This window comes from Ammospiza nelsoni, chromosome 5 (assembly GCF_027579445.1).
Source record: "Ammospiza nelsoni isolate bAmmNel1 chromosome 5, bAmmNel1.pri, whole genome shotgun sequence".
Classification (NCBI taxonomy): Eukaryota; Metazoa; Chordata; class Aves; order Passeriformes; family Passerellidae; genus Ammospiza; species Ammospiza nelsoni.
In genome coordinates this window covers 11,874,897-11,899,779 of record NC_080637.1, presented here as the reverse complement: position 1 = coordinate 11,899,779, position 24,883 = coordinate 11,874,897, and the positions used below count along the sequence as shown (strand labels likewise).

Sequence of the window (24,883 nt, the reverse complement as noted above, 5' to 3'; positions counted from 1 at the left end):
ATGAGGACACTCCATACTGGCCCAGGAAATTGTGTTCCCACATTTTCTCTGATGTCTCTTTGGGGTAAGAAAGGAGAACTGGGACATGAAGGGAGACTACAGCACCATGTGGAGTATTGCATGGAGACAGATTTCCCTGTCTGTCACATGCTGCAGCAGTGCACAATCCTGCCTGAACAGGGACAGTACACAGCCACGGGGAACAGAGCAGCTCTGCACAGTGAGGTACATACATGGTTTGAACAAAAAAACGGACCTACATATTTTAAATGTTCCCCTCTCTCACTATAATCCCCTTCTCTTCCCATTCTGCACTGATATGGCAATAAATGAGGAACTGTTTCTGTGAACCCATTTAAAATACCTCTGCTGGACCACATAACAGGAAGATATTTTCTATTTTGTGCCATGATCTGCCCCAGAATAAAAGTGGAGTGGAAGAACACAGAGCCAGAGCACTTCAGACCCTCCTGTGAATGACTTCTGGAATAATCAGGTCAAGTCTAGTTTCTGTATTCACTGTTTTCTTACTTCTGTGTACTCTTACACCCTTATTAATCCTTCTGTCCAGGAGCGTGACGTGCTTTGTGCTTGCGTTTAATGGACCTGGAGACATTGATTTGTTCAAGCTTTAGCTTTGAAAGATTGTTAGTGTTGTGCAGATCACGTCTTTATAGGGCCCACATGAAATCATATAATGAAAGAAAACTAAGCAGCTACAAACCTCACTGTATTATCTGGGGAAGAGGTGCATTATTTTCTAACCTGCAGAAAGCTAAGGCTTGTAATTCAACAAAATTCTACAAGAGACATAGAGAATGAAATTAATTCTCACTTCAACTCAATGAAAGTTCATGATGATATTTCATTTAAACAGTAAAAATTGTTCTCCAAGTTATGACTGTTTCTCTGTACACTTCCTGTGCTTTTTTCCTTGTTCTTAACCAGTGGGTTAAAGTCATCCCTCAGGTGACTTACAGTTTATTTTCAGAGCCAAGCTAAGGTAGTAGATTTCTTCCTTCCCTTAAGATTGGCCTGAGCAGAAATGGGTAAAAAATAGTAATCACATCAGAAAAGTTATCAAGAAATGAAATGCAAGCCTTTTCTTTTGAACTCATGTACATTTTCAAATGGATTTAAGATGATCTTCAGTCTAAACCAATGACCTGGTTTCAGACTGAGTATTAACAAAAGGCAGGAAACCATAGAAAGTTTTAAATTTATCACACAAACATTTACAAATTTACCTTCAGTTATCTTTGGTATTCCCTCCACCACCCAAATGGCCTCACAGATGAATTCCTCATTGTCTGAACCTGTGCCATGTACCCTGAGACCTGCGAGGTTCCACTCCATGGGAGGATAGGACGTGCATTGTTTGGTCAGTTTACTGTCTCTGCAAATCCATCATTATCCTTTTAAAACTTTTAAAACTTCTGCCTACTCTTTGGTAATAGTTTATGAGCAAGAATATTTGCAAAGCAGAGAAAAAATCCCAGTTATTGCACTTTACATTGCAGTTTATGACATAATGAGTCCTTAACAATGGCAACAAAGCAGTGATCCTCAGGAAGCTCTTGCCTGAGCCAGAGAGCATGATCTGGCCTCTGGCCATAACACAGTTAAACACACGCCCTCAGCAACCCTCCATGTTTCCAAACTCAGTGAAAATTACCATTAGAAGAGTGCACTGACTAATGAGCTGGCTCAGGTTTAACTTTGCATCAACCAGGACCCCGGGTCCCTTTCTGTGGCACTGCTTTCCATCATCTCGTTCCCCAGTCTCTCTGTACATCCAGGGCTGTCCCATCCCTGTGCAGATTCTGTCACCTTCCCTTGTTGAACAATCCCTTCTGCTTTGCTTCTCCATTTTCCTTTATGTTCAACTTCCAAGCTTCCTTGTTTTGTAGAAGAGAGAACTTAAATCGGAAGCCTTTGCCTTTTACAAAAATAAACCTTTAATCTTTATTCAGAATTTTCTTTTATGATGCTAATGGAGGATTATAGAAGAACTAACATTTTCTCATGTTTATTATTATTGCTCAAATCTCCCACGTTTAAGAAAGAGGGACAGAGAGACAATATAATTGCATCTTGCAGAAGCCTTCTCTTTTCTTTTAGACTTTGCTGCTTTTTCAGAATTTTAAAAGAATATAATAGAGTAGGAATTAACAGAAAAAAAATTTCCCAACTTACAGCTTGGTTACTTTCCTTGACTGTGTAGGAAAAAAAATGCTCTTAGAAACACAGTGCCATGCAGACTTCTAATATTTTTTTTTAATGTGAAAGCTAGTGGGAGCAGGGTCCAGACTGAATCCCTGAAATATCCTGGTTTTTTTCCACTTGATTTCTCCAGTTCAGACTGAGCAGTTCTGGTCCAGGACAGAAATGACCCTGTCTCTCACTCTGAAGATTCTGAAAATTAAAGCTCCCTGCAAAAACCTACCAGACATGCCAGAGCTGGGCAAAGCAAATTGAGGATAACAACAGGAAAGGAGTGATTAGATGCTCTCTTTCTATGAAGATGATGAAAGAAAGGATTTTCTCCAAAATTCATCACTTTCTTCCAGCACATTGCATTATAAAGTAGAAAAACAGAACAACAACTATTCTCTGACAGTTTACAGTAAATTGTTTCTGGCTCCAAGTGCCATGTTTCTGACTCAGTGCAATTTTAACTGTGTATTTAAATAATAGTTTGTTGGTGCCCAATTCTTAATATAAGTAGAGATGCATTTGCAGTATAGATAAAAGTGACTAATGATCTCATGGCAAGTTCTGAAGCTTTATAGGAAGTAAGAATTATTTTTGAAGTACATAAAGATAAACTAAAGATTAGATAATATATAAAACAGCTAGCCTCCTTCTGCATGATACACAAGGGGGAATAATCTTTGGTAATTGATGGGGAATTTATATTTTACATATTCCTTGAATGAAACCCTGGATAGTAGAATGACTCACTACTCAGCTGTTCCTTTCACCATGTCCTCACAAGACTCAGAAAAGAGAAAGAGAAATTTGAAACCAGCCAGATTTTTATCCAATTCTTGAGAAGGCAGCTGCACTAGCTTATCTAGAGGGCTTAAACCTTGAAGTATATTTGGCAATAGGCTTTGTTTATTGTATGAACAAAAGTTACAAAGGTCCATGCCCTAAGCTTCAGCTCTGGTTAAAGCCACCTTCTGCAACCTGTGTAAAACCGACAGCCTGCAGTCATGAGCTCCCTTTCCCTGACCAGTTATGGCAGGCTCAGAGCCACACACCAAACCACGAGCAGGGAGTGAGGCTGGGTTTAGAAATTTGGAGCCAACCACGTGCACAGGCTCAGAACTGCTCAGCATCTTAGTGAGAGTCAAAGCAGGACATCTCTAAGGGAACAAGAGAATTTTTTTATAGATGCTGCTACTACGAGGATATTGTATATAAAAGTGACTTCTACTTTTATGTCAGGAAGTCTTGCCAAATCACCATTTTGAGTGCCCCCATAGCATACAATTGCCAATGAATTAAAGATAATTGAATGATAGCCTGTCCTCTGGGTTCTAAGAGCTCTTCAAGAAGGAGTACAATGCAATGTGCATTTCCCAATTAAATGAAGTGTTCTGTGAAATGAATTAATCATAACAGGGCAGAACTTTACTGTAAGACTTCTGCACACCTGTGACCAGGAAGGGCTCCACAGATTCTTCTGCAGGAAAAAAATCCATTTTTGCAAGAAGGGGTATAATGGTTTTGATTTAAAGCTTTAAGAAAAAATAGACATTTTGGGGTTTCTCTGTATTAAAAAACGCCAAATGAAATAACTGGTGAAGCATCTACTCAAGTCAGTACCAACATGAGTTGAAGAAATCATACATAGCAATAACACATTGAAAAAGAAAGCTCAATAACCAGTCAAAATCAAAAACAGGAATCAGAAATTCCAGTTAAGTTAAAGTGAGTGCTGGTTTGCATTTTGTCACTAGCTAAAGGTCACTACAACACACGTGGAGACTGCACCTTCAGCAGCCTAGAGTGAATTTTGTGCTTTCCTACATATGAAATGATCCACTATTTTTGTGAGCAATGTGAAAATATCTTAGCAATGTATAACAGGTATTGGTGATTAGTTTCAACAAAGAAACATTAATAAAATAGTAAATAATAATAGCAAATGTAATTTACTGTGAAAATCTGTAATTTACTAAGAAAATCTGGTCTCTTAACTGAAAAGCATAGTGTTTTCTAGACCCTGTAATATATGTCCATGAAAGCTTTTAAAATTCAAAGAAAAGAATTTAAAAGCTAAAATTACAACACTGTTCTGCATTTAAATCCAGATCCTTGCTTTCATTTGAAATGTAGAGATCTGGAACCTCTGCATTTTTCTAATTATTTTTTTCTAACCAAAATATATTTCTGCCATCTCCACAGTATGAAAGTTTCTCTATTCAGACTCAATGGAATAAATTTGACAGAATTATTTGAATAATCCATAATAGATTGATTGCTAGTCAAGAGGTTGATATGTTAATAACAGTAATACATTAGAAAAAGAAAAATGCATTAGGTAGAATCAAAACCTGGAGATAAAGCAGAAATATAAAATTTTGACAAACTGTCATGGGTCAAAACCAGGACAGTAGTATCCTCAGGGTACAGAAAAATAAAAAGAAAAGGACTTGCAGAAAAGTAGTTTCCTTATAACAGTTTTTCAGCCAGTAAATTACAAATTAATCTCACCCCTATTGATGAAACCAAAGTTTTATTCACTCTTCAGGTCTTAAGCACATCTTCAGGTGTTACAGCACCTCTGTAATCTTCATTCTCTAATATTTTTTCTTCTGAAAGGATTTATTCTAGCCAGGGTACTTTTGAATCTAAAACATGATGCCAATAGAGACACTTGTCCATTGACCTGAGCTTATCATGCACAGAAGGTTGAAATTCTTTCCTTTTTTTAAGAAACAGAAAATATGCAGAAAGTTGTGCCTTCATCTGTGTGGGAAAATCTTAATTCTTGAAAAAAAATATCTAGTCATATAGTGTCATGAATGTAGTTAGTGACCTTTTTGAATTAAGGGAGTGGGCACAGAGCAGGGTGTCCAAACAAGCCAGGAAGGACCTGGGCTCCAGCTGCTGTCAGGAGACTGCTGAGCTGCAGGTGCACTTCAGAGACATCAATGTGAGAAGCTGGATTTTTGGTAAACTTGGCCAATGCTTATGAATGCACATGAATTTCTCATTAGGCACCAGATGATCTACATTTGCTTTTTCTTATGGTTGTAGATGAAAGCTCCAGAAGAGAAAAAAATCAAAAGAAGCCCATCCTCCCAAAACTGATATTGGACCTTTTTGTTCAATGATGCAAATACAGATTTAATAGTTTAACTGGTCATTCAGTTTAGAATATTGATTCTTTTCCACAACTCTTTTGTTTGTTGGTATTGTTCTGAATTTCTAAGGACAGTTTTTGGTGTTCCATGTTCACTGTTCGGTTGTTCTTCAGTTAAAAATCACCAAGTAAAGATTATCCAACTTTCTCTGACAGTTTATCTTATCCAGACTGAGAGAAAACACAGATATTTAGAGTATCTCAGCTTACCTTAGGGAAAAAAAATCAATTTTTGACCTATTTGACTGCATGCAGATGGAGGCTAAATTTACCTAGAGGATACATTTTAAAAACTTTTAACATCAAAAGGCAGTTTGGAAAGATGATATAGGAAAAAAAAATACTTTAGAAATCATAGGAAGCTTACATTCAACAATGCTGCAAATTCAGTTCATCACATTTGTAATTCTTAAATTTCAAAGATACTTTGTTTATTTAAGGAGAAAGGTCAGTAGTGTATCTAAGATCTTCAGGCTTGAAAACCCTACAGTCATAGGGAGATACAAACTTCCAGCTGCTTTAGGCTGTTCAAGAACTATGACTTGTACTTGTGAAATAAGTTATTTGTGGCCTCTTCTATTCTTTGTTATTCTAGTTCTGCTGAGGCAAGGTACTTCACCAGATTCATGCTACTGCCCTTCCAGTTTGCTGTAAATAATCAATAAAATTAGGGCTATCATCAAAACTCATTTAAAAATACCAGTATCCTTTATCCTTTTGGTATCACAGGAATTAGAGAACCCATTTTGCAACACTAGAGAGCCTCCCCAGAGCTTAAATAAACACTTATTGATTCCTGGGGACAACCAGCAAAAACTAAACTCTCATCTGGAGTTATGCATGTATTACATCACATATAAATAACCCCAGACAGATGTGATGAGCAACCTGAGATACTTGGCATCAGTCTTTAAATCACATGCCAGGTAACATCAGAGAAGGAAGATATGTGATAATATGTGATAAACTTTTGTAGGAAAGCAGCTTTAGAAAGATTGGGTTTGCAATTTCAGAGCATTTTCTTATCCTTTTTTTCACTGCTAAACCTTTAGTGACCTTAGTGATATTGTATCAACTTTCCAGTTGGCAGGAGATCAGATTACCTGTTAGAAAAATAATTTATACTGGCACTGTTTAAAAAAAAAATTACTGATTTTGGATGATTTGGTTTTTAAAATGGGAGAAAAGCATGATACTTAAAAGAGCAGAAAGGAGGGAATAAAGGAGGGAAGAATGGGAGTAGGGGACAGAATTATCAGCCTCAGTGTTTGTAGATGTCATTTGGGTGCAAAAATCTCTGAGAAACAGAACTGCTGTAACTGTACAGCCAATGAAAGCATCCTAATGTCTTCATACAACCTTCATGGAACATTAAAATTACAATATCAGAAGTGGTACACAACTACTCCTCTTAAATATATTTCAACTGTCCTCACTTCCTACTACAGTTCTACCACACCAGACACATTCCTTTCCCCCTTCTTGAACTGTATTTATTTTCTTTGCATACATGTTATTTTAACGTGAGTACTTAGTCACTGAATACCTAAAAGCTGATGTCCCCAATATGTAGAACTGAGAAATTTCTGAGGAAAAAAGACAGAAACTATGTACATTTTCTCTCTCATGACTAACAGACAGTATAGTATTTTCCATCAGTGTTATTTGTAGATATAGTCTGGACATCTGTTGATCCTAATTAAGACCTTAATTAAAATTGGGGTTCACCTTGATAAATAAATTTTAATTTTTTTTTCCCCTGGCTTTATTTTTATCTACTTCCTGCTGAAGGCAATGCAGTGCCTGCAGCCCAAAGATGCTCTGTGCAGAGGCAATGCTTTGTACAAACTGATGGAGAAGAAGCTGACTCCAACTTTTATTACCATGCTCTGAAACAGAAAAAAAAGTCTCATAAAATAAGATGAAAACTCAATACAAAGATGTATAAGCTAAATTCTTTTGACCAGGATTTCTCAGTGCCCTCAGAAGAACAGGTCATTGTCCCAAGTGCATTTTCAGTGGGTAATTAGGAATACTGAATGCAGCAGTGGAAAACAAAGCAAACTCCACAGGCAACAGTTTAACCACCACTCCACCTCATGCAGGACATTTTAGGCATTGTTGGTGCTCTGTGTTTTTTTCAGCTGCTCTTTTCCTCTTCTATTTAGGCTGTCTGTTGTTGGAAGCAGTGACAACTCTCTCATCTTCTGGTACATGTGGCTGTTCTGCAAGCAGCACAGTGGGGCCCTTGTCTCACATAATTACCTGAGTTTGCTTGAGATGCCAATGGCTTCACTTTAAGTACACTTTGGAGATGTGCTCCATGAGATACACAACAAGAACGTTATTAAGAGCCCTGCATTGCTCTGTTCTGAACCATCAAAGTCTAAGCAACAGCTAACACTGGAAAAATAATGTAGTCATTAAAGCTAGGTACTGTTATTTCCAGGGATGAAGACATTTCTTGGCAGTACGGTATGCTAAGCACAGGTTATTTTATCCTAGCAATAGCTCCATATGACGTCAAACTGGCAGCTCTTTCACTGACAGTACCTCTTGTAAGATACTTTTGACATGAACAAACTTGTAAGAAAAATATTATACCATTGGAAAGTCTGTTTCACACATTTCCATTTCAATTTTCTTGGCTATACACTTTTTAGAAGAAGAAAAAAAGCATTTTTCAGAAAAGATTGGAAAGGCTGAATATTTGTCCAAATATGGATTAGTCAGGTATAGCTCACAACCTTATCCAGAGCAGCAGAACTATGCACAGAGAACTTATGAGTTGGGTGCCCTAAACCAATACAGAATTATTGCCTACTTGAATTCTGCAATTCTTTTCTCAGCTTGGAAATTAGAAGCCTCATATGAAAACCTAAGTATGTAAGGTGAATTTAATTTAGTATTTACTAATTATTGTGACCAAATAAAAGGTAACAGAAGAAATAAAAACTATGATAACACCTATCATCAGGAAAGAAAAGTCTTACACACTCCCAGAAGTTCTTTATTTCTGATTGGTACCCATAAAGTAAATTATAAACGACTAGGGTTTGCCAATAAGGTTTGCACTTCTCTGACAAAGGAAATGACATTGTTTGTTTTGCATTGTTTTGCAGATGGAGATTTCTTCAGGTTTGAAAGTGTGAATTCCCCTGCAGCTTCAAGTATAAACATATTTTATTGACTTTAGTACCACCAAAGTATAAGCTAATGACTCTACTTTTACTATATATGATAAATAAAATCAACACCCAGGAAAAAAAAAAGCATCACTGCATGTACTTTTTCTTCTGGGAAGATGACCAGACAACAAACATAAACATGCTGTAAGATATAACATTTCAACAGTACACAGATAACATTGCAGCATGAGGGTTAAACTTATATATAGACCAGAGTAAACTAAAATACAATAGAACAAAACTATTTTTGAAAAATAGACTCATTTATGTTGACTCAAAATAACCTGAATCTAAATATTCACAAAAGATGGAAAAAAATAAGTCACAGTGGAAGTAACTTATTAAGTGTTCATAGGTGTCATATTTGCAGTGCAGTGTTAATTGTATTCACCTAACACAGAGCACCCATGACATTGACAGGAAAGCTGAGAAAATGGAGGATTTGTTATCATAATTTGGTATGTGGGAAACTGCTGCCCATAATGATTCCATTTCTTGCCCCCGGTCACTCACATACAACACGTGGCTCAGTTACAAACTTAACTTTTTTTCCTATGCTGCTGATAAATGTCTTAAATAAAACGTCCTTCCTCCAATTTCTGTGCTAATGGTAACACTGCAATATCGAAGAACTGTAAGGCTGAGCCATATACCCAGTCCTCTCTATTCTTACATAATTCCTTTTTTGTCTAAACTGAAAAACTGGGGAGGAAGCTTCCTCATCCCCATCATGTTTTTAAGGCTATTTTTTCCCCATTTTTACTGTGAAGAAAGCATTCCTGGGCAGCATCCTCCTACATCCTCCAGCAGGATAGACCATCTGAGCTACTGTCAATCTGAAGTTATATTCCAGAGGAAATCAATGAGCTTCTCTTCCAATTAATGGATGACTTGTTACTTTTATGAATCAACTTGTCCTTGACTTTTTACAGTGCTGTTAAATCACAATGTTTTCCACTATCATTTCACATTCCCTGTCTGGAAAGGAAGCATACACTGATTCTGTTTTCAACCACAGCTACCCTGTTTTGCCAGCTCTTAAAGAAAATGGAATTTGCAATTGCCGGAAAGGACATATCAAAGGAGATAGGTCTGGCCATGAATGTCACTACCAAAACTGCTTTCCTGTGATTTACTCTCCTCAAAGCTTAATTCCTGAGATGACACAGTGCTAGAGCCACCTCTTCTCACAATAGTGAAGACTGGGAAGCTGCTTGCCCACATGGCAACTGCAGTTTGCTGAGAGCACTACCAAGCACAAGATGCAGCATGACCAAGGTGTTGTCTGCCTATAGCATTCAGAGCCTTACACGTGTTTTGTGGCTGTTCTCCAAATCCCTAGATTTGGATGGATAGTGTCAGACAGTGCTGAAAGCTACCATGTTTCACCATGCCTATTTTTCTGTAGGCATGGTAAAACATAGTAGTGCACAGTAGTGCTCCTAAATATCTACAGGAGTAAGTTTAGGACATGAAAAGTGCTAAAATTCTACAATCAGGAAAAGGGGAAGAAAATGCATGACACAAACTTCACCTAGGTCTTCTCAAACTGGAAAATGAGGAACTTTTCTTTCCCTAAAAGTGCCTTGGTAACAGCTGCATCTTGACTGCTGCAAATACAACTGTACATCCTACCCTGGGACATATCCATATCATTCCTGTTGGCAAGGCAGGGAAAACCAATTTCATATGCACTGAGACCTCTGACACTTATGGAAGGCAGCATTTGACTCTCAGGGTTATATGTTCATTTCTAATTTAGTAGAAAGGGGCACTGCATTAGCAAAAATAGAGAAACATAAGGATCACAAACCCAACCAAATAATCCCATTCCCAGGGGCTACAATTTCTGAGGGCAGAATCGATCCATTATCATCACATCATATGATTCTGGTCCATCTATTCTTTGGTGTACACAGGGATGTACACTTGTATAATAGACAATTCAAAGTCTTACCTGGAGTCATAGAATGTTAAGGGACTGGAAAGTCCTTAAAGATCATCTAGTCCCAACACTCCCTACCTACCATGGGCTGGGACACCTCCCACTAGAGCTGGTTCTGTAAGGCCTTTTCCAGCCAGCTTTAGACACTGCCAGGGTTGAGTCCAAAGCCCAACTTTTACCTAGTTTTTAGTAAATCCCAGTTGAGTTGTCTAACTTGAGTTGACTTATCCTGATTTAGAAAAGGTATGGATTAGCTCTCTGCTTCTTGGTTTCATAGAGAATATTCACTTATAAAATGCAAGTGAAAGATGACTTAGTCTGACCTAAAGGGCTGAGAAACCCATGGTCATGCCCCACTGCTCTGCTGGGGCTGGTGCTGCCAGTGTGAACAGAAAGCAAAGGACAGAAAAATGCAAGGTCAAGGACTCTCTGTAAACCTTCTAATGGTTTTACTGGCAATTATGCCTCTGTAACAGAGCAAAGATTGTGGACGCATTTTTAAAAGGAAAATGTTGCCACCTATTTTTCAACCTTTTCCCCCCTCTTTGTGTTACAACCTTGTCATTGGAAATTAAGTCTATGCTGTCTGCAGTTGGGTTTCCCTCTCTATTTTTCTGCACAAGAATTTGACAAAAATGAGCGCTGCTTTTGCTGTGTTGGTATCTGTTGACAGATTTGTAATAAGTTCATGGTTAGGTGGACTCATAAGTGAACTTTTGGGCAGTGGTACAGGCAGTTAAACATTACCACTGTATACTAGGACAACCAAGCAGTATTCTCAGACTATGTACAGAGCTTAAAAATAAAATACTGCCCAGAGCAGAACATTGTGAATACCAACACCCTTGAAAGGTAAGTTTGTAATTCAAAAATTATTGAAGTTATATGAAAATAGGAAAATAGTTGAAAATATTTTCTGTCCTAGGCATGAATGCTGGGAACAGAGTAAAACTGCATTAAAAAAAGATTTTCACCACAATTAGGATTTAGAGAAAATTTTGGTTGCAAACTGTGTGATGGTGTCCTTTTTATTTGACTGATTATGAAAAATTCTTTAGCTAATGAAATATCCTGTCTGCATTTGATAATTTCTCTTTTTTTAATATACCCACTTTGAAAAAGGATTACTTTCATAGAATTTTCAAGAAAAATTTGAAGAAAATATACCAATTAGGCACTATGGAGGTTTTTTTGGTTTTTTTTTTTCCTACCACTACTACTGAAAAGAATCCTCCACTCTCCTAGAATATTTGCCAACTTACCTGGCAAATCAGCACCTGCCATCTGCAACACTATAGTATATTTCAAAATGTAGTTTTTACTTCGAAAAAAATGCTCACTATATAATAGAATACTGAACTAATAATTTAACAATCTAAAATAACACAGAAGATGGAGAAGCCACAGCAAAAAGAAAAGGTTATATTGTTTATAGGTTCAAATTGCAGTCTTTGTGGTTGTAGTGTTACATTTTGAATGACAAATTTGATTCTGTGGGTACCATATTTTACTTGACACTACTTTATTATTGCCTTGAATGTAAACAAAACAACCTCAAAAAAAATACTCATTGTGCCCATATTGCTGACAGTGTCTGTCATACACTTGTGTGCAGTAGTTGCAATATTGTTGTGTTTTCCTTCTTTAACCTGAACCTGTGGCACTAATGAGCATGGACTGGGGTTATAATAAAAACATGCTTAGGCTAATGATGCTCCCAGACATCCTCCGAAGTGGGATTTAGTCTCAAAACTTTTTTGTACATGCATTTCCACTTCAGCTGTGATGTTTCTCAGCATTTTCAGACAAACTTAATTCATCATAACTCTCACATAAATATAACACTTTTTGTTTTCTGTATACAGGTAATAATTTTTAAAAATTTTCCTCCACTTTCCTTTCTGATCAGTTGCAAATGGAACATTAGAAATTAGGAATTTATACTTATTTTTTAGGAGGATCTTTTCAAAACTCCATTCTTTAAAATTATGAAAGTAAAAACACACAGTAGCATCCACAACAACTCAGCTTTCAGAATACCCACTCATTACCATGTAAATAGCACAGCCACTTAGCACACCTTTCTCTGCCTATCATTCCAGTGTCAAGTCTGTAAGTTCAAAAGTGCACTCCTATTTGCCAAAACCAGAAGACCCATTTTATGTCTGCTAAGCAATTATTTTATGAGGGAAGAATAATGGAACTTCAGTCCATTTTAAATGATATATTGTCTGTCAGCCAAGCAGATCTGTTCTGAAAGGCATGGCCCTGACAGTCAGGCATGGCTTGCATGACTCTGCTTAATTTCATGTCTACTGTTGAAGTAGCTGAACATGGTCAATACAACAAAACTATTTCAGAGGTTTTAGAATATTTTGAATATTGATTTATGTGGCAACAAACACATTTGCAAGACAGTACAAACTTTCATTGCCATGCCTGTTGCATCAAACAAAATCTAGTTTGTACATTTCTTCTGTTGCCCTATTGCTTTCTAAACCCAATAGCATTGTTACACAATGGATATGTGAAACTTGAGGCAGATCAAACTCTCTCTGTTGGACATCCACTGAACCAGCCCAGAAAAGTGTTTTTTTTTCTCTTTAAATTTGTGCTTTCTGAGACCACAGAAGAAATAAGATTATTATTATTCTAGAGACAGACTTGATGAAATTACAGCTCTGAAAACACCACGAAAACATCAGCATTGCACAGCTGAATTTCTCAGCAGTAATGTAGAAGACTGGAAGCAAGCCACAAATCTATTTACAGGAAGACTGTTTTATCCACAGACCACCTCCTCAGGCACTGCCAAGGGCCTCAGCAGTACCCACCCAGACAGCCTATTGGCACTAAAAAGGAGGTTTGTCCATCTCCACCCTACTTACATGGCACGGTGCGGAGGTAGAGATTGTCTCTTATGATCTGCTGGAGCTCATGGTCCACTGAACCTTTCTGGAACCGTAGATTGAGGTAGTGACGAAGGTCCTTATCAACAATGCCTCCTGTCAGGGAAAAGACAAATGAAAGTACAATTGAAAATCATATTGCTTTGATGGAAGCAATGAATCACTTGTGAAGTCTTTGTGGCTCATTTTCCTTCATGGTTCTGTCCCAATGGAGGACAAAAAGCACACAGAGCTTTCTGGTTAAAGCATGTGGTTGGTACAATATTTTTTACTATTGATAATTGCAAAGGTTAAAAAAGTTAATGGCTCAATAACTGGCTCAAATAACTGGCTAAACCTGTACAGTTCAGAAAATAAATATAGGATTATAGATAGAGCTGTCAATTTTCTTTCTGCACAAAACTTGAACATACTGTTATCATACAACTACCAATATATGTATCTAAATAATAAAGTATTAGGTATTATATTTCCCATGACTATGTATCAATTTCCCATTTCTTATTAAACTAAAAATCTTGGTTCCAAATCTCTCTGCAGTGCTCAGTGGCTTTAGTCCGTGTGTAACCAGAATGAAATGTGGGTGTATTTAGTGATCACATAAATGTTATATGCTCTGGTTTATTTATATTGATAGAACTCACAATTGAAAGAGACACTATCAAAAACGAGGGTTCATCTTTTATTTCTACCACCAAAAATAACACTACAACATTCCAGCAAAGTAGTGCATGTGGCGGGAAAACTGAGTTGAAAACCTTGTATTTGCCACTTTTACTATAACTTTAGGACAAAACAATTTCAAATACTGACTGGAAGATGTTCCGTTATGAAAGGCGTATCTATAAATCTAATCCAACATGATTAATAAGAATTTCCCAATATATTTTCTCCCATTTTCTCTTAACCTTGAAAAGGGATCAAATATATAATTATGGAGAAGTCTATAAATAACTCAATTTCTTCACTCTCTGAAATTCTGACATAGGAAAAATATAGAAAATCATTACTGCATTGCGTTCTGACATACATTCCCAAGATGAAAAATTGCAAGTAGATAGATCCCTAACTTGTTGCTTCACACATGCAACCTTAAAACATTTTTTCAAATGTCATTTGCTATTGAACCCTCTGTCAAAAGCCTTATTGACTTAGACTACATAAAGATTTTCCTGTAAATAGGAACACATAACATCTCTACCAAATTATTTGAAAGTAACTGAAGAGCACAAATAGTTATAAATTAAAATACATTTCTTCTTACAGATATTCCTTATCTGCCTACTATAAGTCCATAATGTTATTACTGCTGCCCTTTGTCAGTAACTTCAAAACCTTTTGTTCCAGGTTTATAGAAAGCTTATAAATTATTTCTCTCTTTTTTAGCTAACAGCCAAAAAGCCAGCAAACTTCCATAATCAAAAGAAGAGGGGAAAAAGCATCCTGGCTCATAAGACACAAAATACCTGTATGCCTGGTTCCCTGAGGCTGAGAACTTCCATATGGATCTCTGTTCTTCCAGGATCCTCAAGCTCTAAGTAATCTACTACTTTGTACCACTGACCCTGATTCTTGCAATAGAAAAGTTTTTGCAGATGCCACCATCCTTACTTCTAATTTCTTGTGAGATTTCTGAGGAGGCTGTAGAGAAACTCCCTGAGTCTGTCCTTTGTGATCAGCTGCAGAGAGCAAAGGTTCTGCAGCTCTTGCTCTTCTCACTCGAATGTACAGAACATGCCCAGTGATGCAGATGCTTTTTGGCAGCCTGAGAAAATGCCAGCTCTGGAACGGCAGCTGTAGCCTGCCCACTGACACAAACCTGAATCATTCAGCTTATAACATCAGGAAGTTTAGGAACCTACACATATTTCTGACCCTCAAAGTGCATTTTTTATTTACAGCCTCTCATTTCAAGCACAGCCATTTAGTTCAACATGTGTAATGAATGCACTAAAACCTCCTAAGTACTTCATAAAAAGAGTCACCTGATATTTTTGGCAAATTGCATATTCCAAACAAGATATAAAAACGTGTATTTACAGGAAGAGATGCCTACAGCCTTGCGTTTGTTACATGCAATTCAAAAGCAAGTTTCTAAGAGAAATAAACAGAAATAAAATCATGGTGCAGAGGAAATAAAACTTCAAAGCACAATGGAAAAAAATATTTTTTTCTTAATATCTGAGTACATAATATAGAGTTTTGTGCATTTTAAAGAGCAGTCAGATTAACTACAATTAACTACAATGTACAATTACAAATTTTCTTCTTTAAAAGTAATTTTGTTGTCTGAACTAATTCATGTTTTTCAATACCTTGGGCATAAGCTACTTTTTTTTTTTTTTTTTTTTGAATCTGGTATAACAATGAATTTTTTCTCCTGGGAATTTTAAAAAATAAAATAGTTCTAGAGCTCAAAAAAAAAAAATAGATGTAGTATATTTTTAGTTCATCCTTTCAATTGTCATTCTTTTGCTTTTCTCCCCTAAAAAGTTCTGTAGTTTTACCTGATGCTTTTTTAAAGCATATTGACTCCAGAAGTGCTTTTGTGGTATTTCAAGTGCCTAAGATTTGGAGCAGCCTGATCCTTTTGAAGCACAATCAGAACAACAGCTTGCATGTGCAGTTATGGGTCCAGAAGACTTTGTGCAAGAAAACTGTAGTGAATTGCAAATATGTAAACCAGCCTTGATTCAGCAGCAGTGAATTACACCTTGTGTTACAGACTATATAAAGCAAGAATAACATGTGTAATAGTAATAGGACTGTGTCCTCCAAAAGGCTGAAAATAAGACACAGAAAATGTTGTCATTTGGTTTACTTGGTAGGGAAAGAACAGTGACATTGACAGTAAGTTCATAGAAAAGAAACAGGGGAAAAGCACTTTTACCGTAACTACTATTTAATGGCCCTATCCAGTGCCGTCAGACAAGTGACTGACTTGGTTTCTGTAGAATTCAACTTCCATTTATTTTATCTTTCTGCAGAACATCAAAAGTTACTGAGATGTTGAAAAATCCCTGACATGAACCTAACCTCCTTCTCTTCTCTTATTCTCAGGTGCCCACAGTGGGGGAGCTGGGGATGGTGCTCCTGGACCCCCGGTGCCCATCGCGCCATTCCACAAATCCCCGGCGCTGCTGGGGCTCCCAAGCTGGAGCTCAGAGGGAAGGAGCTCCCCCAGGACACGTCCTGCTCACTGCATGTGACAGCAGCAGGGAGCACTGGTGTGTGCCAGAGGTGTTATACAGCTCAAGCTTCAGGAGCCCAACCCAGAGACCATGATATACAGGGTTTTTGGCCACGGGAGGAGGCTGACAACTGCGTGATGGAGCATTCACTGGCTTGCAGCCATGCAGTGCTTTTATGCTTTATTTTCTTTTGGCTGGCTTGAGGTATGTGCTCTGTTTCAGTTTCATTTCACTCCAATGAATCCCCTTGCTTTGCTAGCTGAGAAACATAGGTTGTGAATTAAATACTTCCAGTAATGATCTCTTGCATAATGTATGTGTGGTTTACCAATCATGATGGCAAACTCATAACCATGACTGGAGTTGATTCCAGACATTATAAAATAAGATACACTTGGCTGAACTAAAAACTGCTCTGTTGGCATGTTATACTGATGAATCTAATGGGCAAAGTATAACTTTTTACAGTGTTCTCTCATGTTTGCTTGTCTTTATAAAATCTAGTAGAAAAGACCAATCAAAAAAGAAATACAATAAAGGACAGACAAAAGGGTACTCAATAGTTTGTAGATCATTAGAAGATACAAATCTGAAGATAACTGCCCTTTCCAAGAAAATGGCAGGGGTAAATGTTTATAATTTTCTCTAATTCTAAATAATGTAACAGTTTTTTTGTAACTTCCTATGTGGTCACTCACTGATGTTCCAGCTGGAGTCTACACCTGCATTATATTTTCCATGAAAAACGTGTAAACACAAACATCCCTCTTGTTCCTGCAATGGTAGCTCTAAATAATTTGTTTTGCCCTTAAGACATTTTTATTGGTGTAAATTTTCAACAAACATTTCTGAGTATTCACCCATTAGTATTTGCTCATCTTGTATCATAATCTTTCATTGAATTGACTTCCCAAAATGTGGTGTGGTAAATTTTTTGGATTTTTTTAACAGTAAAATCAATTGTGTCTCTTCTGAGTATAATTTGCCTTAGGTATTTTATTTTCTGGGATTAAAATTGATAAGATTTCAGTTTCCCTGGCTTCTATAAATACTCCTGGTTAGAAACATCTATGAGCAAGCAAGAATTTTAGATCTATATTTGCATCTGTACATGCTCTGCATCTGGAGAAATTAGAGGAAATATCTTAGTATTGTTACTCTGTGAAAGCAGACAAGATCATAAACTTTCAGTATAAACTGCCCCCCCTCTTCTACTGCCCTACTTCAACCAGATTGGCTCTCCCTTTGTTTTTAACAAGCTTCTACTTCTGACTTTAAACATAAGCCATATATTTGGCAAAGTCAAATGCCTTGAATGAGCTGGCTTTCAGCAGCTTCAGCACGAGTATTCTACTGGAGTCTCATCCAATTATTTATTCAGGTGGCACCTGCAGCTTCATATCCAAACCACAGGGTGGGTCTGTGGCCATCTGAGAGCAGCTCAGGTTTCTTCTGCACCACTTGAGCAGAATACATGCAATTTGGTGCCTGCTAGATTAATTCATCCTGCACTGTTCACAGATAATCTAATTGACCTTTCTATAAGTAGCCTAAATTATTACCTAAGTCCTTTAAATCAGCTATATCAGGAATATCTGATTTATTATTTTTATTATCAGCTATATCAGAATATTATCTGATTTATTATTATTCTTTTACCCAGGAAGGTGAGTGCAAGAATATTTTTTGTGACTCTCTGGGATATATCAAGGAAATCTTAGTCATCACAGGTAAAAATCTGTATGCATGGTCTAAATGCTCATTTCTGAAGGCCTTTTCAAATGGTCTAGTAAGAATCCAGAATACCTGAAATTACTGTAGAGAACCCATCTTAGTCATTCCAATAGTTTTAGTGGCACCATGACCACTTATCTTTAAACATCTCTATAATTTTTTCATTCTGTCATATACAACCTGCTGTGATGTGACCTATAATTCCCTCTTCCTGTCCTGTTCTCAGACCCACACACTTTCAGGCTGATGTAAAAAAACCAGAAATGAGCAGCAGTGAGGAATGGGCACCACACAGCTGTGAGAAAGCCCACGTCAGCCACAGCTCCTGAACACACCCTCTGTCTTACACCCTGAAAGATTTTAAGCATAAACCAAAATTTCCTGCTGTATCCCCTGGTTTTTCCCCAGATGATCCTCTCAGAAAAAGAGCACCACAATTCCTTTTTCCCTCCCACAAGTTCAGTGACATTTTATTGTAATCAACTTAAAAAAATATCCTTAAGATATGCTTCATTAAAGAAAAAAAATATGATTTCCACTACTCAGATGAATTCATTTTGTTTGCAATACAAATGGTACTTTTTAAACAAATGAAATGTGTCTTATTTTAATAATTGAATAATAAAGATCTCAGGCATTTAAACATATGAGTCAGTATAAGATGATTTACTTTAACAGTTTCTTTAACTGCCAACAGTTAACCAGAAAAATCACTTTGAAGAGAGAATATGAAAATTCCAAGTAATATGAAAACTCTTGGTTGGATTTTAGAAGATTCATTATTAAAATACAGCCTGTAGTTAAGCCTATTATTTGAGGGCAATCATTCTCAACAATCCTATCTGGTGCTCAGATTAGTACAAAGATGAGTGTTGGCATTTCCCCAGTCATGGTATAATGGGCATTCTCAACAAGGGATGATCCTTCAAGTCTCCATGCAAAACATGGAAACACCGTAACAGTAAAAAACCACTTTAGTAAATAATAAGAGGTATTTATTTCACTGTCAGCCATCAGCTGAAGATCACACATTTTATTTTAAAGCCTCTCTATCCCTAGATTAAACTGTTCATCATCTTTGCACTTTTGCCTGCCTTTCACCACTACCTTCAGCCAAGTCTGACTCATCTGCAAAGCCTCAAACCTTTGGGGTGAGCTATGAGCTCTGTGGACTGTGTGTGATGGAGAACCAAGAGGGAATTCTGCAAGAAAATCCTCAAGGAAAAAAATAATTTCTTTCACATTTGGGGCTACTCCAAAAAATGGTATTTTATGATCCTTGAATGGAGATCTAAACAAATTTCAAGGCTTTGGAAAAGATTAGATCTTGGTATTCTTCTATGTGCTATATACAATGAAAAACATTTTAAAATCTAATTTATTGATGGAAAATTACCTTCTCTTTCATAGCCTGCTATTTTGTAGTCTCTCTCTTTGGCTATGGATTATATTACTGACCTTTTTGCTTATGGATCTTTTACATACACATGTATCATATTTATAACACTTAGACTTGCATCCTTAGCTTTATCCTTTGAGTTCTTCCTCCTAGTGTTTTAAATTCAAAATTTTAAAATACAGATTGTAGGATTTACAGGTTAAACTGCATGGGGATGACACTACATACAGACTATATTTTAAAACCTGTAATAAATTCTAGCCAATGACTGACTTTCTCAATTATGTGAATTCATATTTGGATGTATGCCTCTGTACAAATATGCAATTTCCTAATCTCCACAGATGATATATTCCACCTGCTCTCCTCAGACCAAGAGACTGGCTGAGGTTTGCACACTCTTTGATCTTCACAGTGGAGAAAGTTTCCATTTTGTTTCTGGGAGCAGAGGAGTCCTTGCTGTCTAAGGACACCGTGGGTTTAATTCACCACTGTGTTACACCTGCCTTTGTTGTACCTTCTGGGGTAGTCTGAGGACCAGATAAACAGGAAACTCTGGAGCAGCCACAAATGAGACCAGCACCACAGGGGAAGGCTGATTCTAGGGGCACTGTAAAAGCATATCATTCCCTGGATTTATTTTCTCAGTTTTTGTGGCTAGCCTCAAGCCTCTGTTTGAAATGTGAAGACACAAGTGTGCATTGTGCTGGAAGCAAAAATGTGGTTTGTAATGATACAGAGAGGCTGTGTCAGCAGGAGAATCAACTGAGCCAAACACAACCTGCTTGAACTCAGGTTGCTGAACTTCAGCTCTTATTACAACATAGAGCTCCACTCCTCATAACTAGAGACAGTCTTCCATTGCAAAGCCAGCTGCAGCACCTTCCAATGGCTGCTAGCAACATGAAACATGGACTTTCTAATCTCAAAGTTACCCCAAGTCAACTTCAAAAAATGCATATTTAGCCAGTAAAATAATTTTGTACCTTTGCTGTTTAGAGGTACTTTGTTTTGTTTCCCTAAGTTAGTTTACTACTCAGCACAATTCTAGATTGAAGTTGCTGGGAAATGCCATGATTTAACTAGCTGGTAAAAAAAGTCCAGCTGTCATTTCTGTAACAGAGAGGACAGTTTGGGGCACTTTGCTTTCAGAATACTCATCTTTTATTTGGTGCTCCATTTAATAGGTGCATAAATAAAGTGATGTTCAAATAATGTTGCTGTTCTCTACAAAACCTGTTTCGAAATGAACTGCCTTTTACTCCAGTTTTTCAAATTCACTAAAGCTAATTATGAACCAGCTGTTTGTAGATGCCTCCAGTTTATCAATGATTTGATTTTTAATTTACACACAAACTGGAATGACTTCTACTGAGCTATTTAAAAGACTCATGTTTCTCCTACTAGACTTGCTACAAGGCAAATAATTATCTTTACAGATGTTTTTGACAAACATAAAATTGTAAGAGAGCATACATTTACTTACAAAATGAGAATGTCAAACCCTCCCTCATCCTGTGAAGTCATATAAAGGCAGCAATATTTTCTCTTGAAATTTGTACATATTTACTGAAGTCTTTACTAGCAGTCAAACACTACCTGGCATTCAGATGCTCCCACTCTGGGAAATCTCCTTCTATTTGGTCAAAGGGTATCACAACAGAGTATGAAATTTGCTAGCACCAATGTTTGTTATGTAACCAAGCTCTCAGATACAGCTCCCAAAGAAAGTTCTAGAAACTGACTTCAAGAAGTCAGTTGGAAAAGGGAAAAAATAGTATTGGTATTCTTTTAAGACAAAGCCTCTTCGAAAACTGATGGCACATAAAGATGAAAACTCACAGAACAGATTTAACCAGAGCTTGACTGTATCATACTAAAAACATTTGAACAGATTAGTAAGGCTGATTTTAGTTTCAGAAAAACATTTATGTTGTTATTTCAGTTGGATACATTTCCAGAAAGATGTTTTGTATTCTGGGAAGATCTATATTAGTCAGAAATGTCCAACAGAAAAATTTAATTAATGAGGGAAAAAGAAGTCATGAAAATATAAGAATTTTATTTTTATCGAACTGTAGCAAAATATTTTTAATGTGTATACTTGGAAGAAAAAAACACCCATGTGCTGCTCTCAGAAAAAAAGAGACAAATTGAGTTCTCTGAAAAATGCAGCATTAATCTACAATACACAGTAATGCTGATAATGGGGGCCTCATTTGCTCTGCCCGGATACAAATTGTGCCTCACTCCATCAGTGCAATTCTCTGTGCTTCAAGGGTGACTCACCCAGCGCTGAAACCCTGCAAGCCCTCTTGGGGTCAGCTGGTGCATGCCCAGAACACCTCCAAGAAGGACCTGCTCAGACAATATTCCTCAGGAATTCCACACACATCTCACTTGTACCAAAAGCCACCTCTGCTGTCCCCATCCAGAGCATCTGCAGTCCCCTCTGAGCCCCATTCTGGACCACCTACCCCTAAAACCCTGTGCTGGGAGCTACATGGATAGATTGCCAGTCTTCATTAATGTTCTGTTACAAGTTCTATTAGACAAGCAAAATAAGAACTAGTATGTTCAAATTTCTCTTCCAGTAGGTGTTGTCATTAAAGTACAAGAGTTCTCTTTTCATTACACTGCAAGGGTTCCATATTGCTAGAATTTTGTACCTCCTTGATGTTTCTCGTAGGCATTACCTCTAGGCATTAACTCTTCCCTGTCCTCACAGCAGCCACCTGACTCCAACTCCCCCTCAGCCAACCAATCCACCCTTTTATAACACTCTTCTTATTGGCCACAGCTGTGGCCTGTTAAAATCAGGCCTGCTCCTAATCCTTACTAATTGGCTCAGCTGCAACTCTTTAGTTAAGATTACTTTCTATATTACCTTTATTTACTTAAGTTCTATCCCCCTACAAGAGGACAAATATTCTCCTGTCCTTGCTTTGAGTGGGTAAAGCCAGCTCCTCAAAAAAGTAGATAGAAATTGATCCCCACCTTTAACAGAAAAGTTACTGTTCTGTTTAATACTCTTTTTCTATTAATACGTCAGTACAACTGTTCATTTAGTAGGGACACAAATATTCTTTTTCTCTAATACTCTTTTCATTTTATCTTTGTGGAAGACAACTGTGATGGAACTTTGAGGTCTGACATGTATTTAAATAAAATATGAAAGACTGAATTGGAATAGTGGCATAATTTTACCAGACTTGAATTATTTGAAAGGTATTTTACTTAAATCATAGCTGCACAATTTTAATTGCTTGAGATAGAGACTTATTTTCCTTACTTCTGGAAATAATATTGCCATATTAATAGGCTGTGAATTGCTGACACTTTGTAAAAAGAAAAATTAATCTGGGTAAAAGAATCCCAGTAATACACAATTTATGAGGGAAGTAAGCTCACAGAGGTTACCATTGTATGAATTCTAATAATAGTTTAAAAATATGATTTAGGTTGGTATCTGAATAATGGCAGCCCAGTTTTTTAAAGTCTTTGCAGCATCTCAGTCTGAACTCGTAATGTACCATGAAAAATCACTACCATAATACATTACTTTCTTGCTTTCTGATAGCACAACAGCATTTTGCAGACTTTGTACTCAAGAAACTTGTCAATTCCAAACTCAATTTTGCAATAGATAAACGGAATTTTTGAGTTCACAAAATTATTGATAATCTCTGAGACTGAATTGCATATATGTTATCAAAAGTGTTTCCTTTCCTGAAAATGCTGCATTCCAGAATCAAGTTTCATTCATATGCCATTCGTATCAAGTCCAAACAAGAGTGAAACACTGAGAAAAATTAAAATGCTTTGCAGCTATTTTTCAGCAATGGGAAATTAAGCTGCAAATAAGCCTGAGGCTGAGAAGGTATCCTCCAGTTTTACAAACAACACAATACTAAGCACCAGACAAGTGTCACAGCCCTCTGCATCTCACCTATGTGGGATGCTCCTCTCAGCTTGCAGCCCACAGTGGCACCACCTCAGAGTTATCACACAAGTTAGCCAGGACAGCCAGAAAATGTCCCAGCACACAAAATGAAATGAGTCATGCTGGAAATTGAGCAAGTGGCACTTCTGTCCCCAAGCCAAGGGCAGGGGAGTGCCTGGGCATGTTGAGAGGCCACTGGAGCAGTGGATGCTCTGTTTAGCCCTTGTGGGATAACACTGGAGTGGTGATATGCCCTGCACACTAAGAAACCTGCCTTTCAGTCAAGGCAGAAGAGACTGAAGACCCTGGAATGCTTGAGGTCACTTGGAACAAATTCTGCTCTATTAGTGGAACAGGTCATGCTTAGGCTTAAAAACAAATCAGACAAGATATAACTAGACTAGCAGTAGATGTAATATTTAGAGATTTACAAGCAGATCATACTGTTAATTCCACTGAAAGGGAATTAACACCCTATTTAGGTGTTAATTAAACGTAAAAATATTTGTCATGGCAGCACTCAGCTCCAGGTACCAGAACATTCCACACTAGAGAACTATTGCTCTGGATCACAGTCTGGGTTGTTGTGTTGGGTGGTCTGTCTCTGGCAAACATTTTGTCAAGGCAAAAAAAAGAACCATCAGTCTGGATGTTCTGGCTCTGCAATGTGGCAGGGCAGACAGCCTCTGTAATTCTGCCTCTGAATCATTCCCACTGAGGATACAATTCCTACAGTCACTCTTTTTTACACATATGGAAAGGAAAATCTTCCTACTTGTCTCAGAGATAAGCTGGCAGGATGAAATGAAAGCAAATAAATAACCACAAAATACAACACAGAGATTTGTAGATGACAAAGCAAATGATTGCCATGTACTTACTGCCGACAGAGCTTTCTAAGCAGTGCAACACCGTTCTTCACTTCCAGGCACAGCCAGACTGCATGAGCCCATGGCTCTGGTTCAGACAAAAATAGTAGATCCCCAGCATGCAAACAAAATGCAGCTTCAAATTAGCCTGGTCTCAAAAACCTACAAAAATGGGACTGATTTTTTAAAACAAAAAAATGGAAGTCTTTTTAACGCTACTCAACAAACACTTCAAAACTGCTGTATGTGTAGTCAACAGAGCAGCGTCTTTATGCCATCAAAGGTACCTTTTGTGTAGAATGGTTCTTTAGCATGAAAGACAGCACTT

General features: G+C 37.3%; 1 protein-coding gene across 4 annotated transcripts in view; it reads right to left on the bottom strand.

The window, feature by feature from the left end:
• MAGI2 (membrane associated guanylate kinase, WW and PDZ domain containing 2) overlaps positions 1-24,883 on the bottom strand; it is a 702,840-nt gene that overhangs the window by 476,292 nt on the left and 201,665 nt on the right. For all 4 annotated transcript variants that reach the window (XM_059471477.1, XM_059471473.1, XM_059471474.1 and 1 more), the window contains exon 2: positions 13,399-13,515. In XM_059471477.1, coding sequence (XP_059327460.1) covers positions 13,399-13,515 — 117 coding nt within the window. The remainder of the gene's footprint in view (positions 1-13,398; positions 13,516-24,883) is intronic.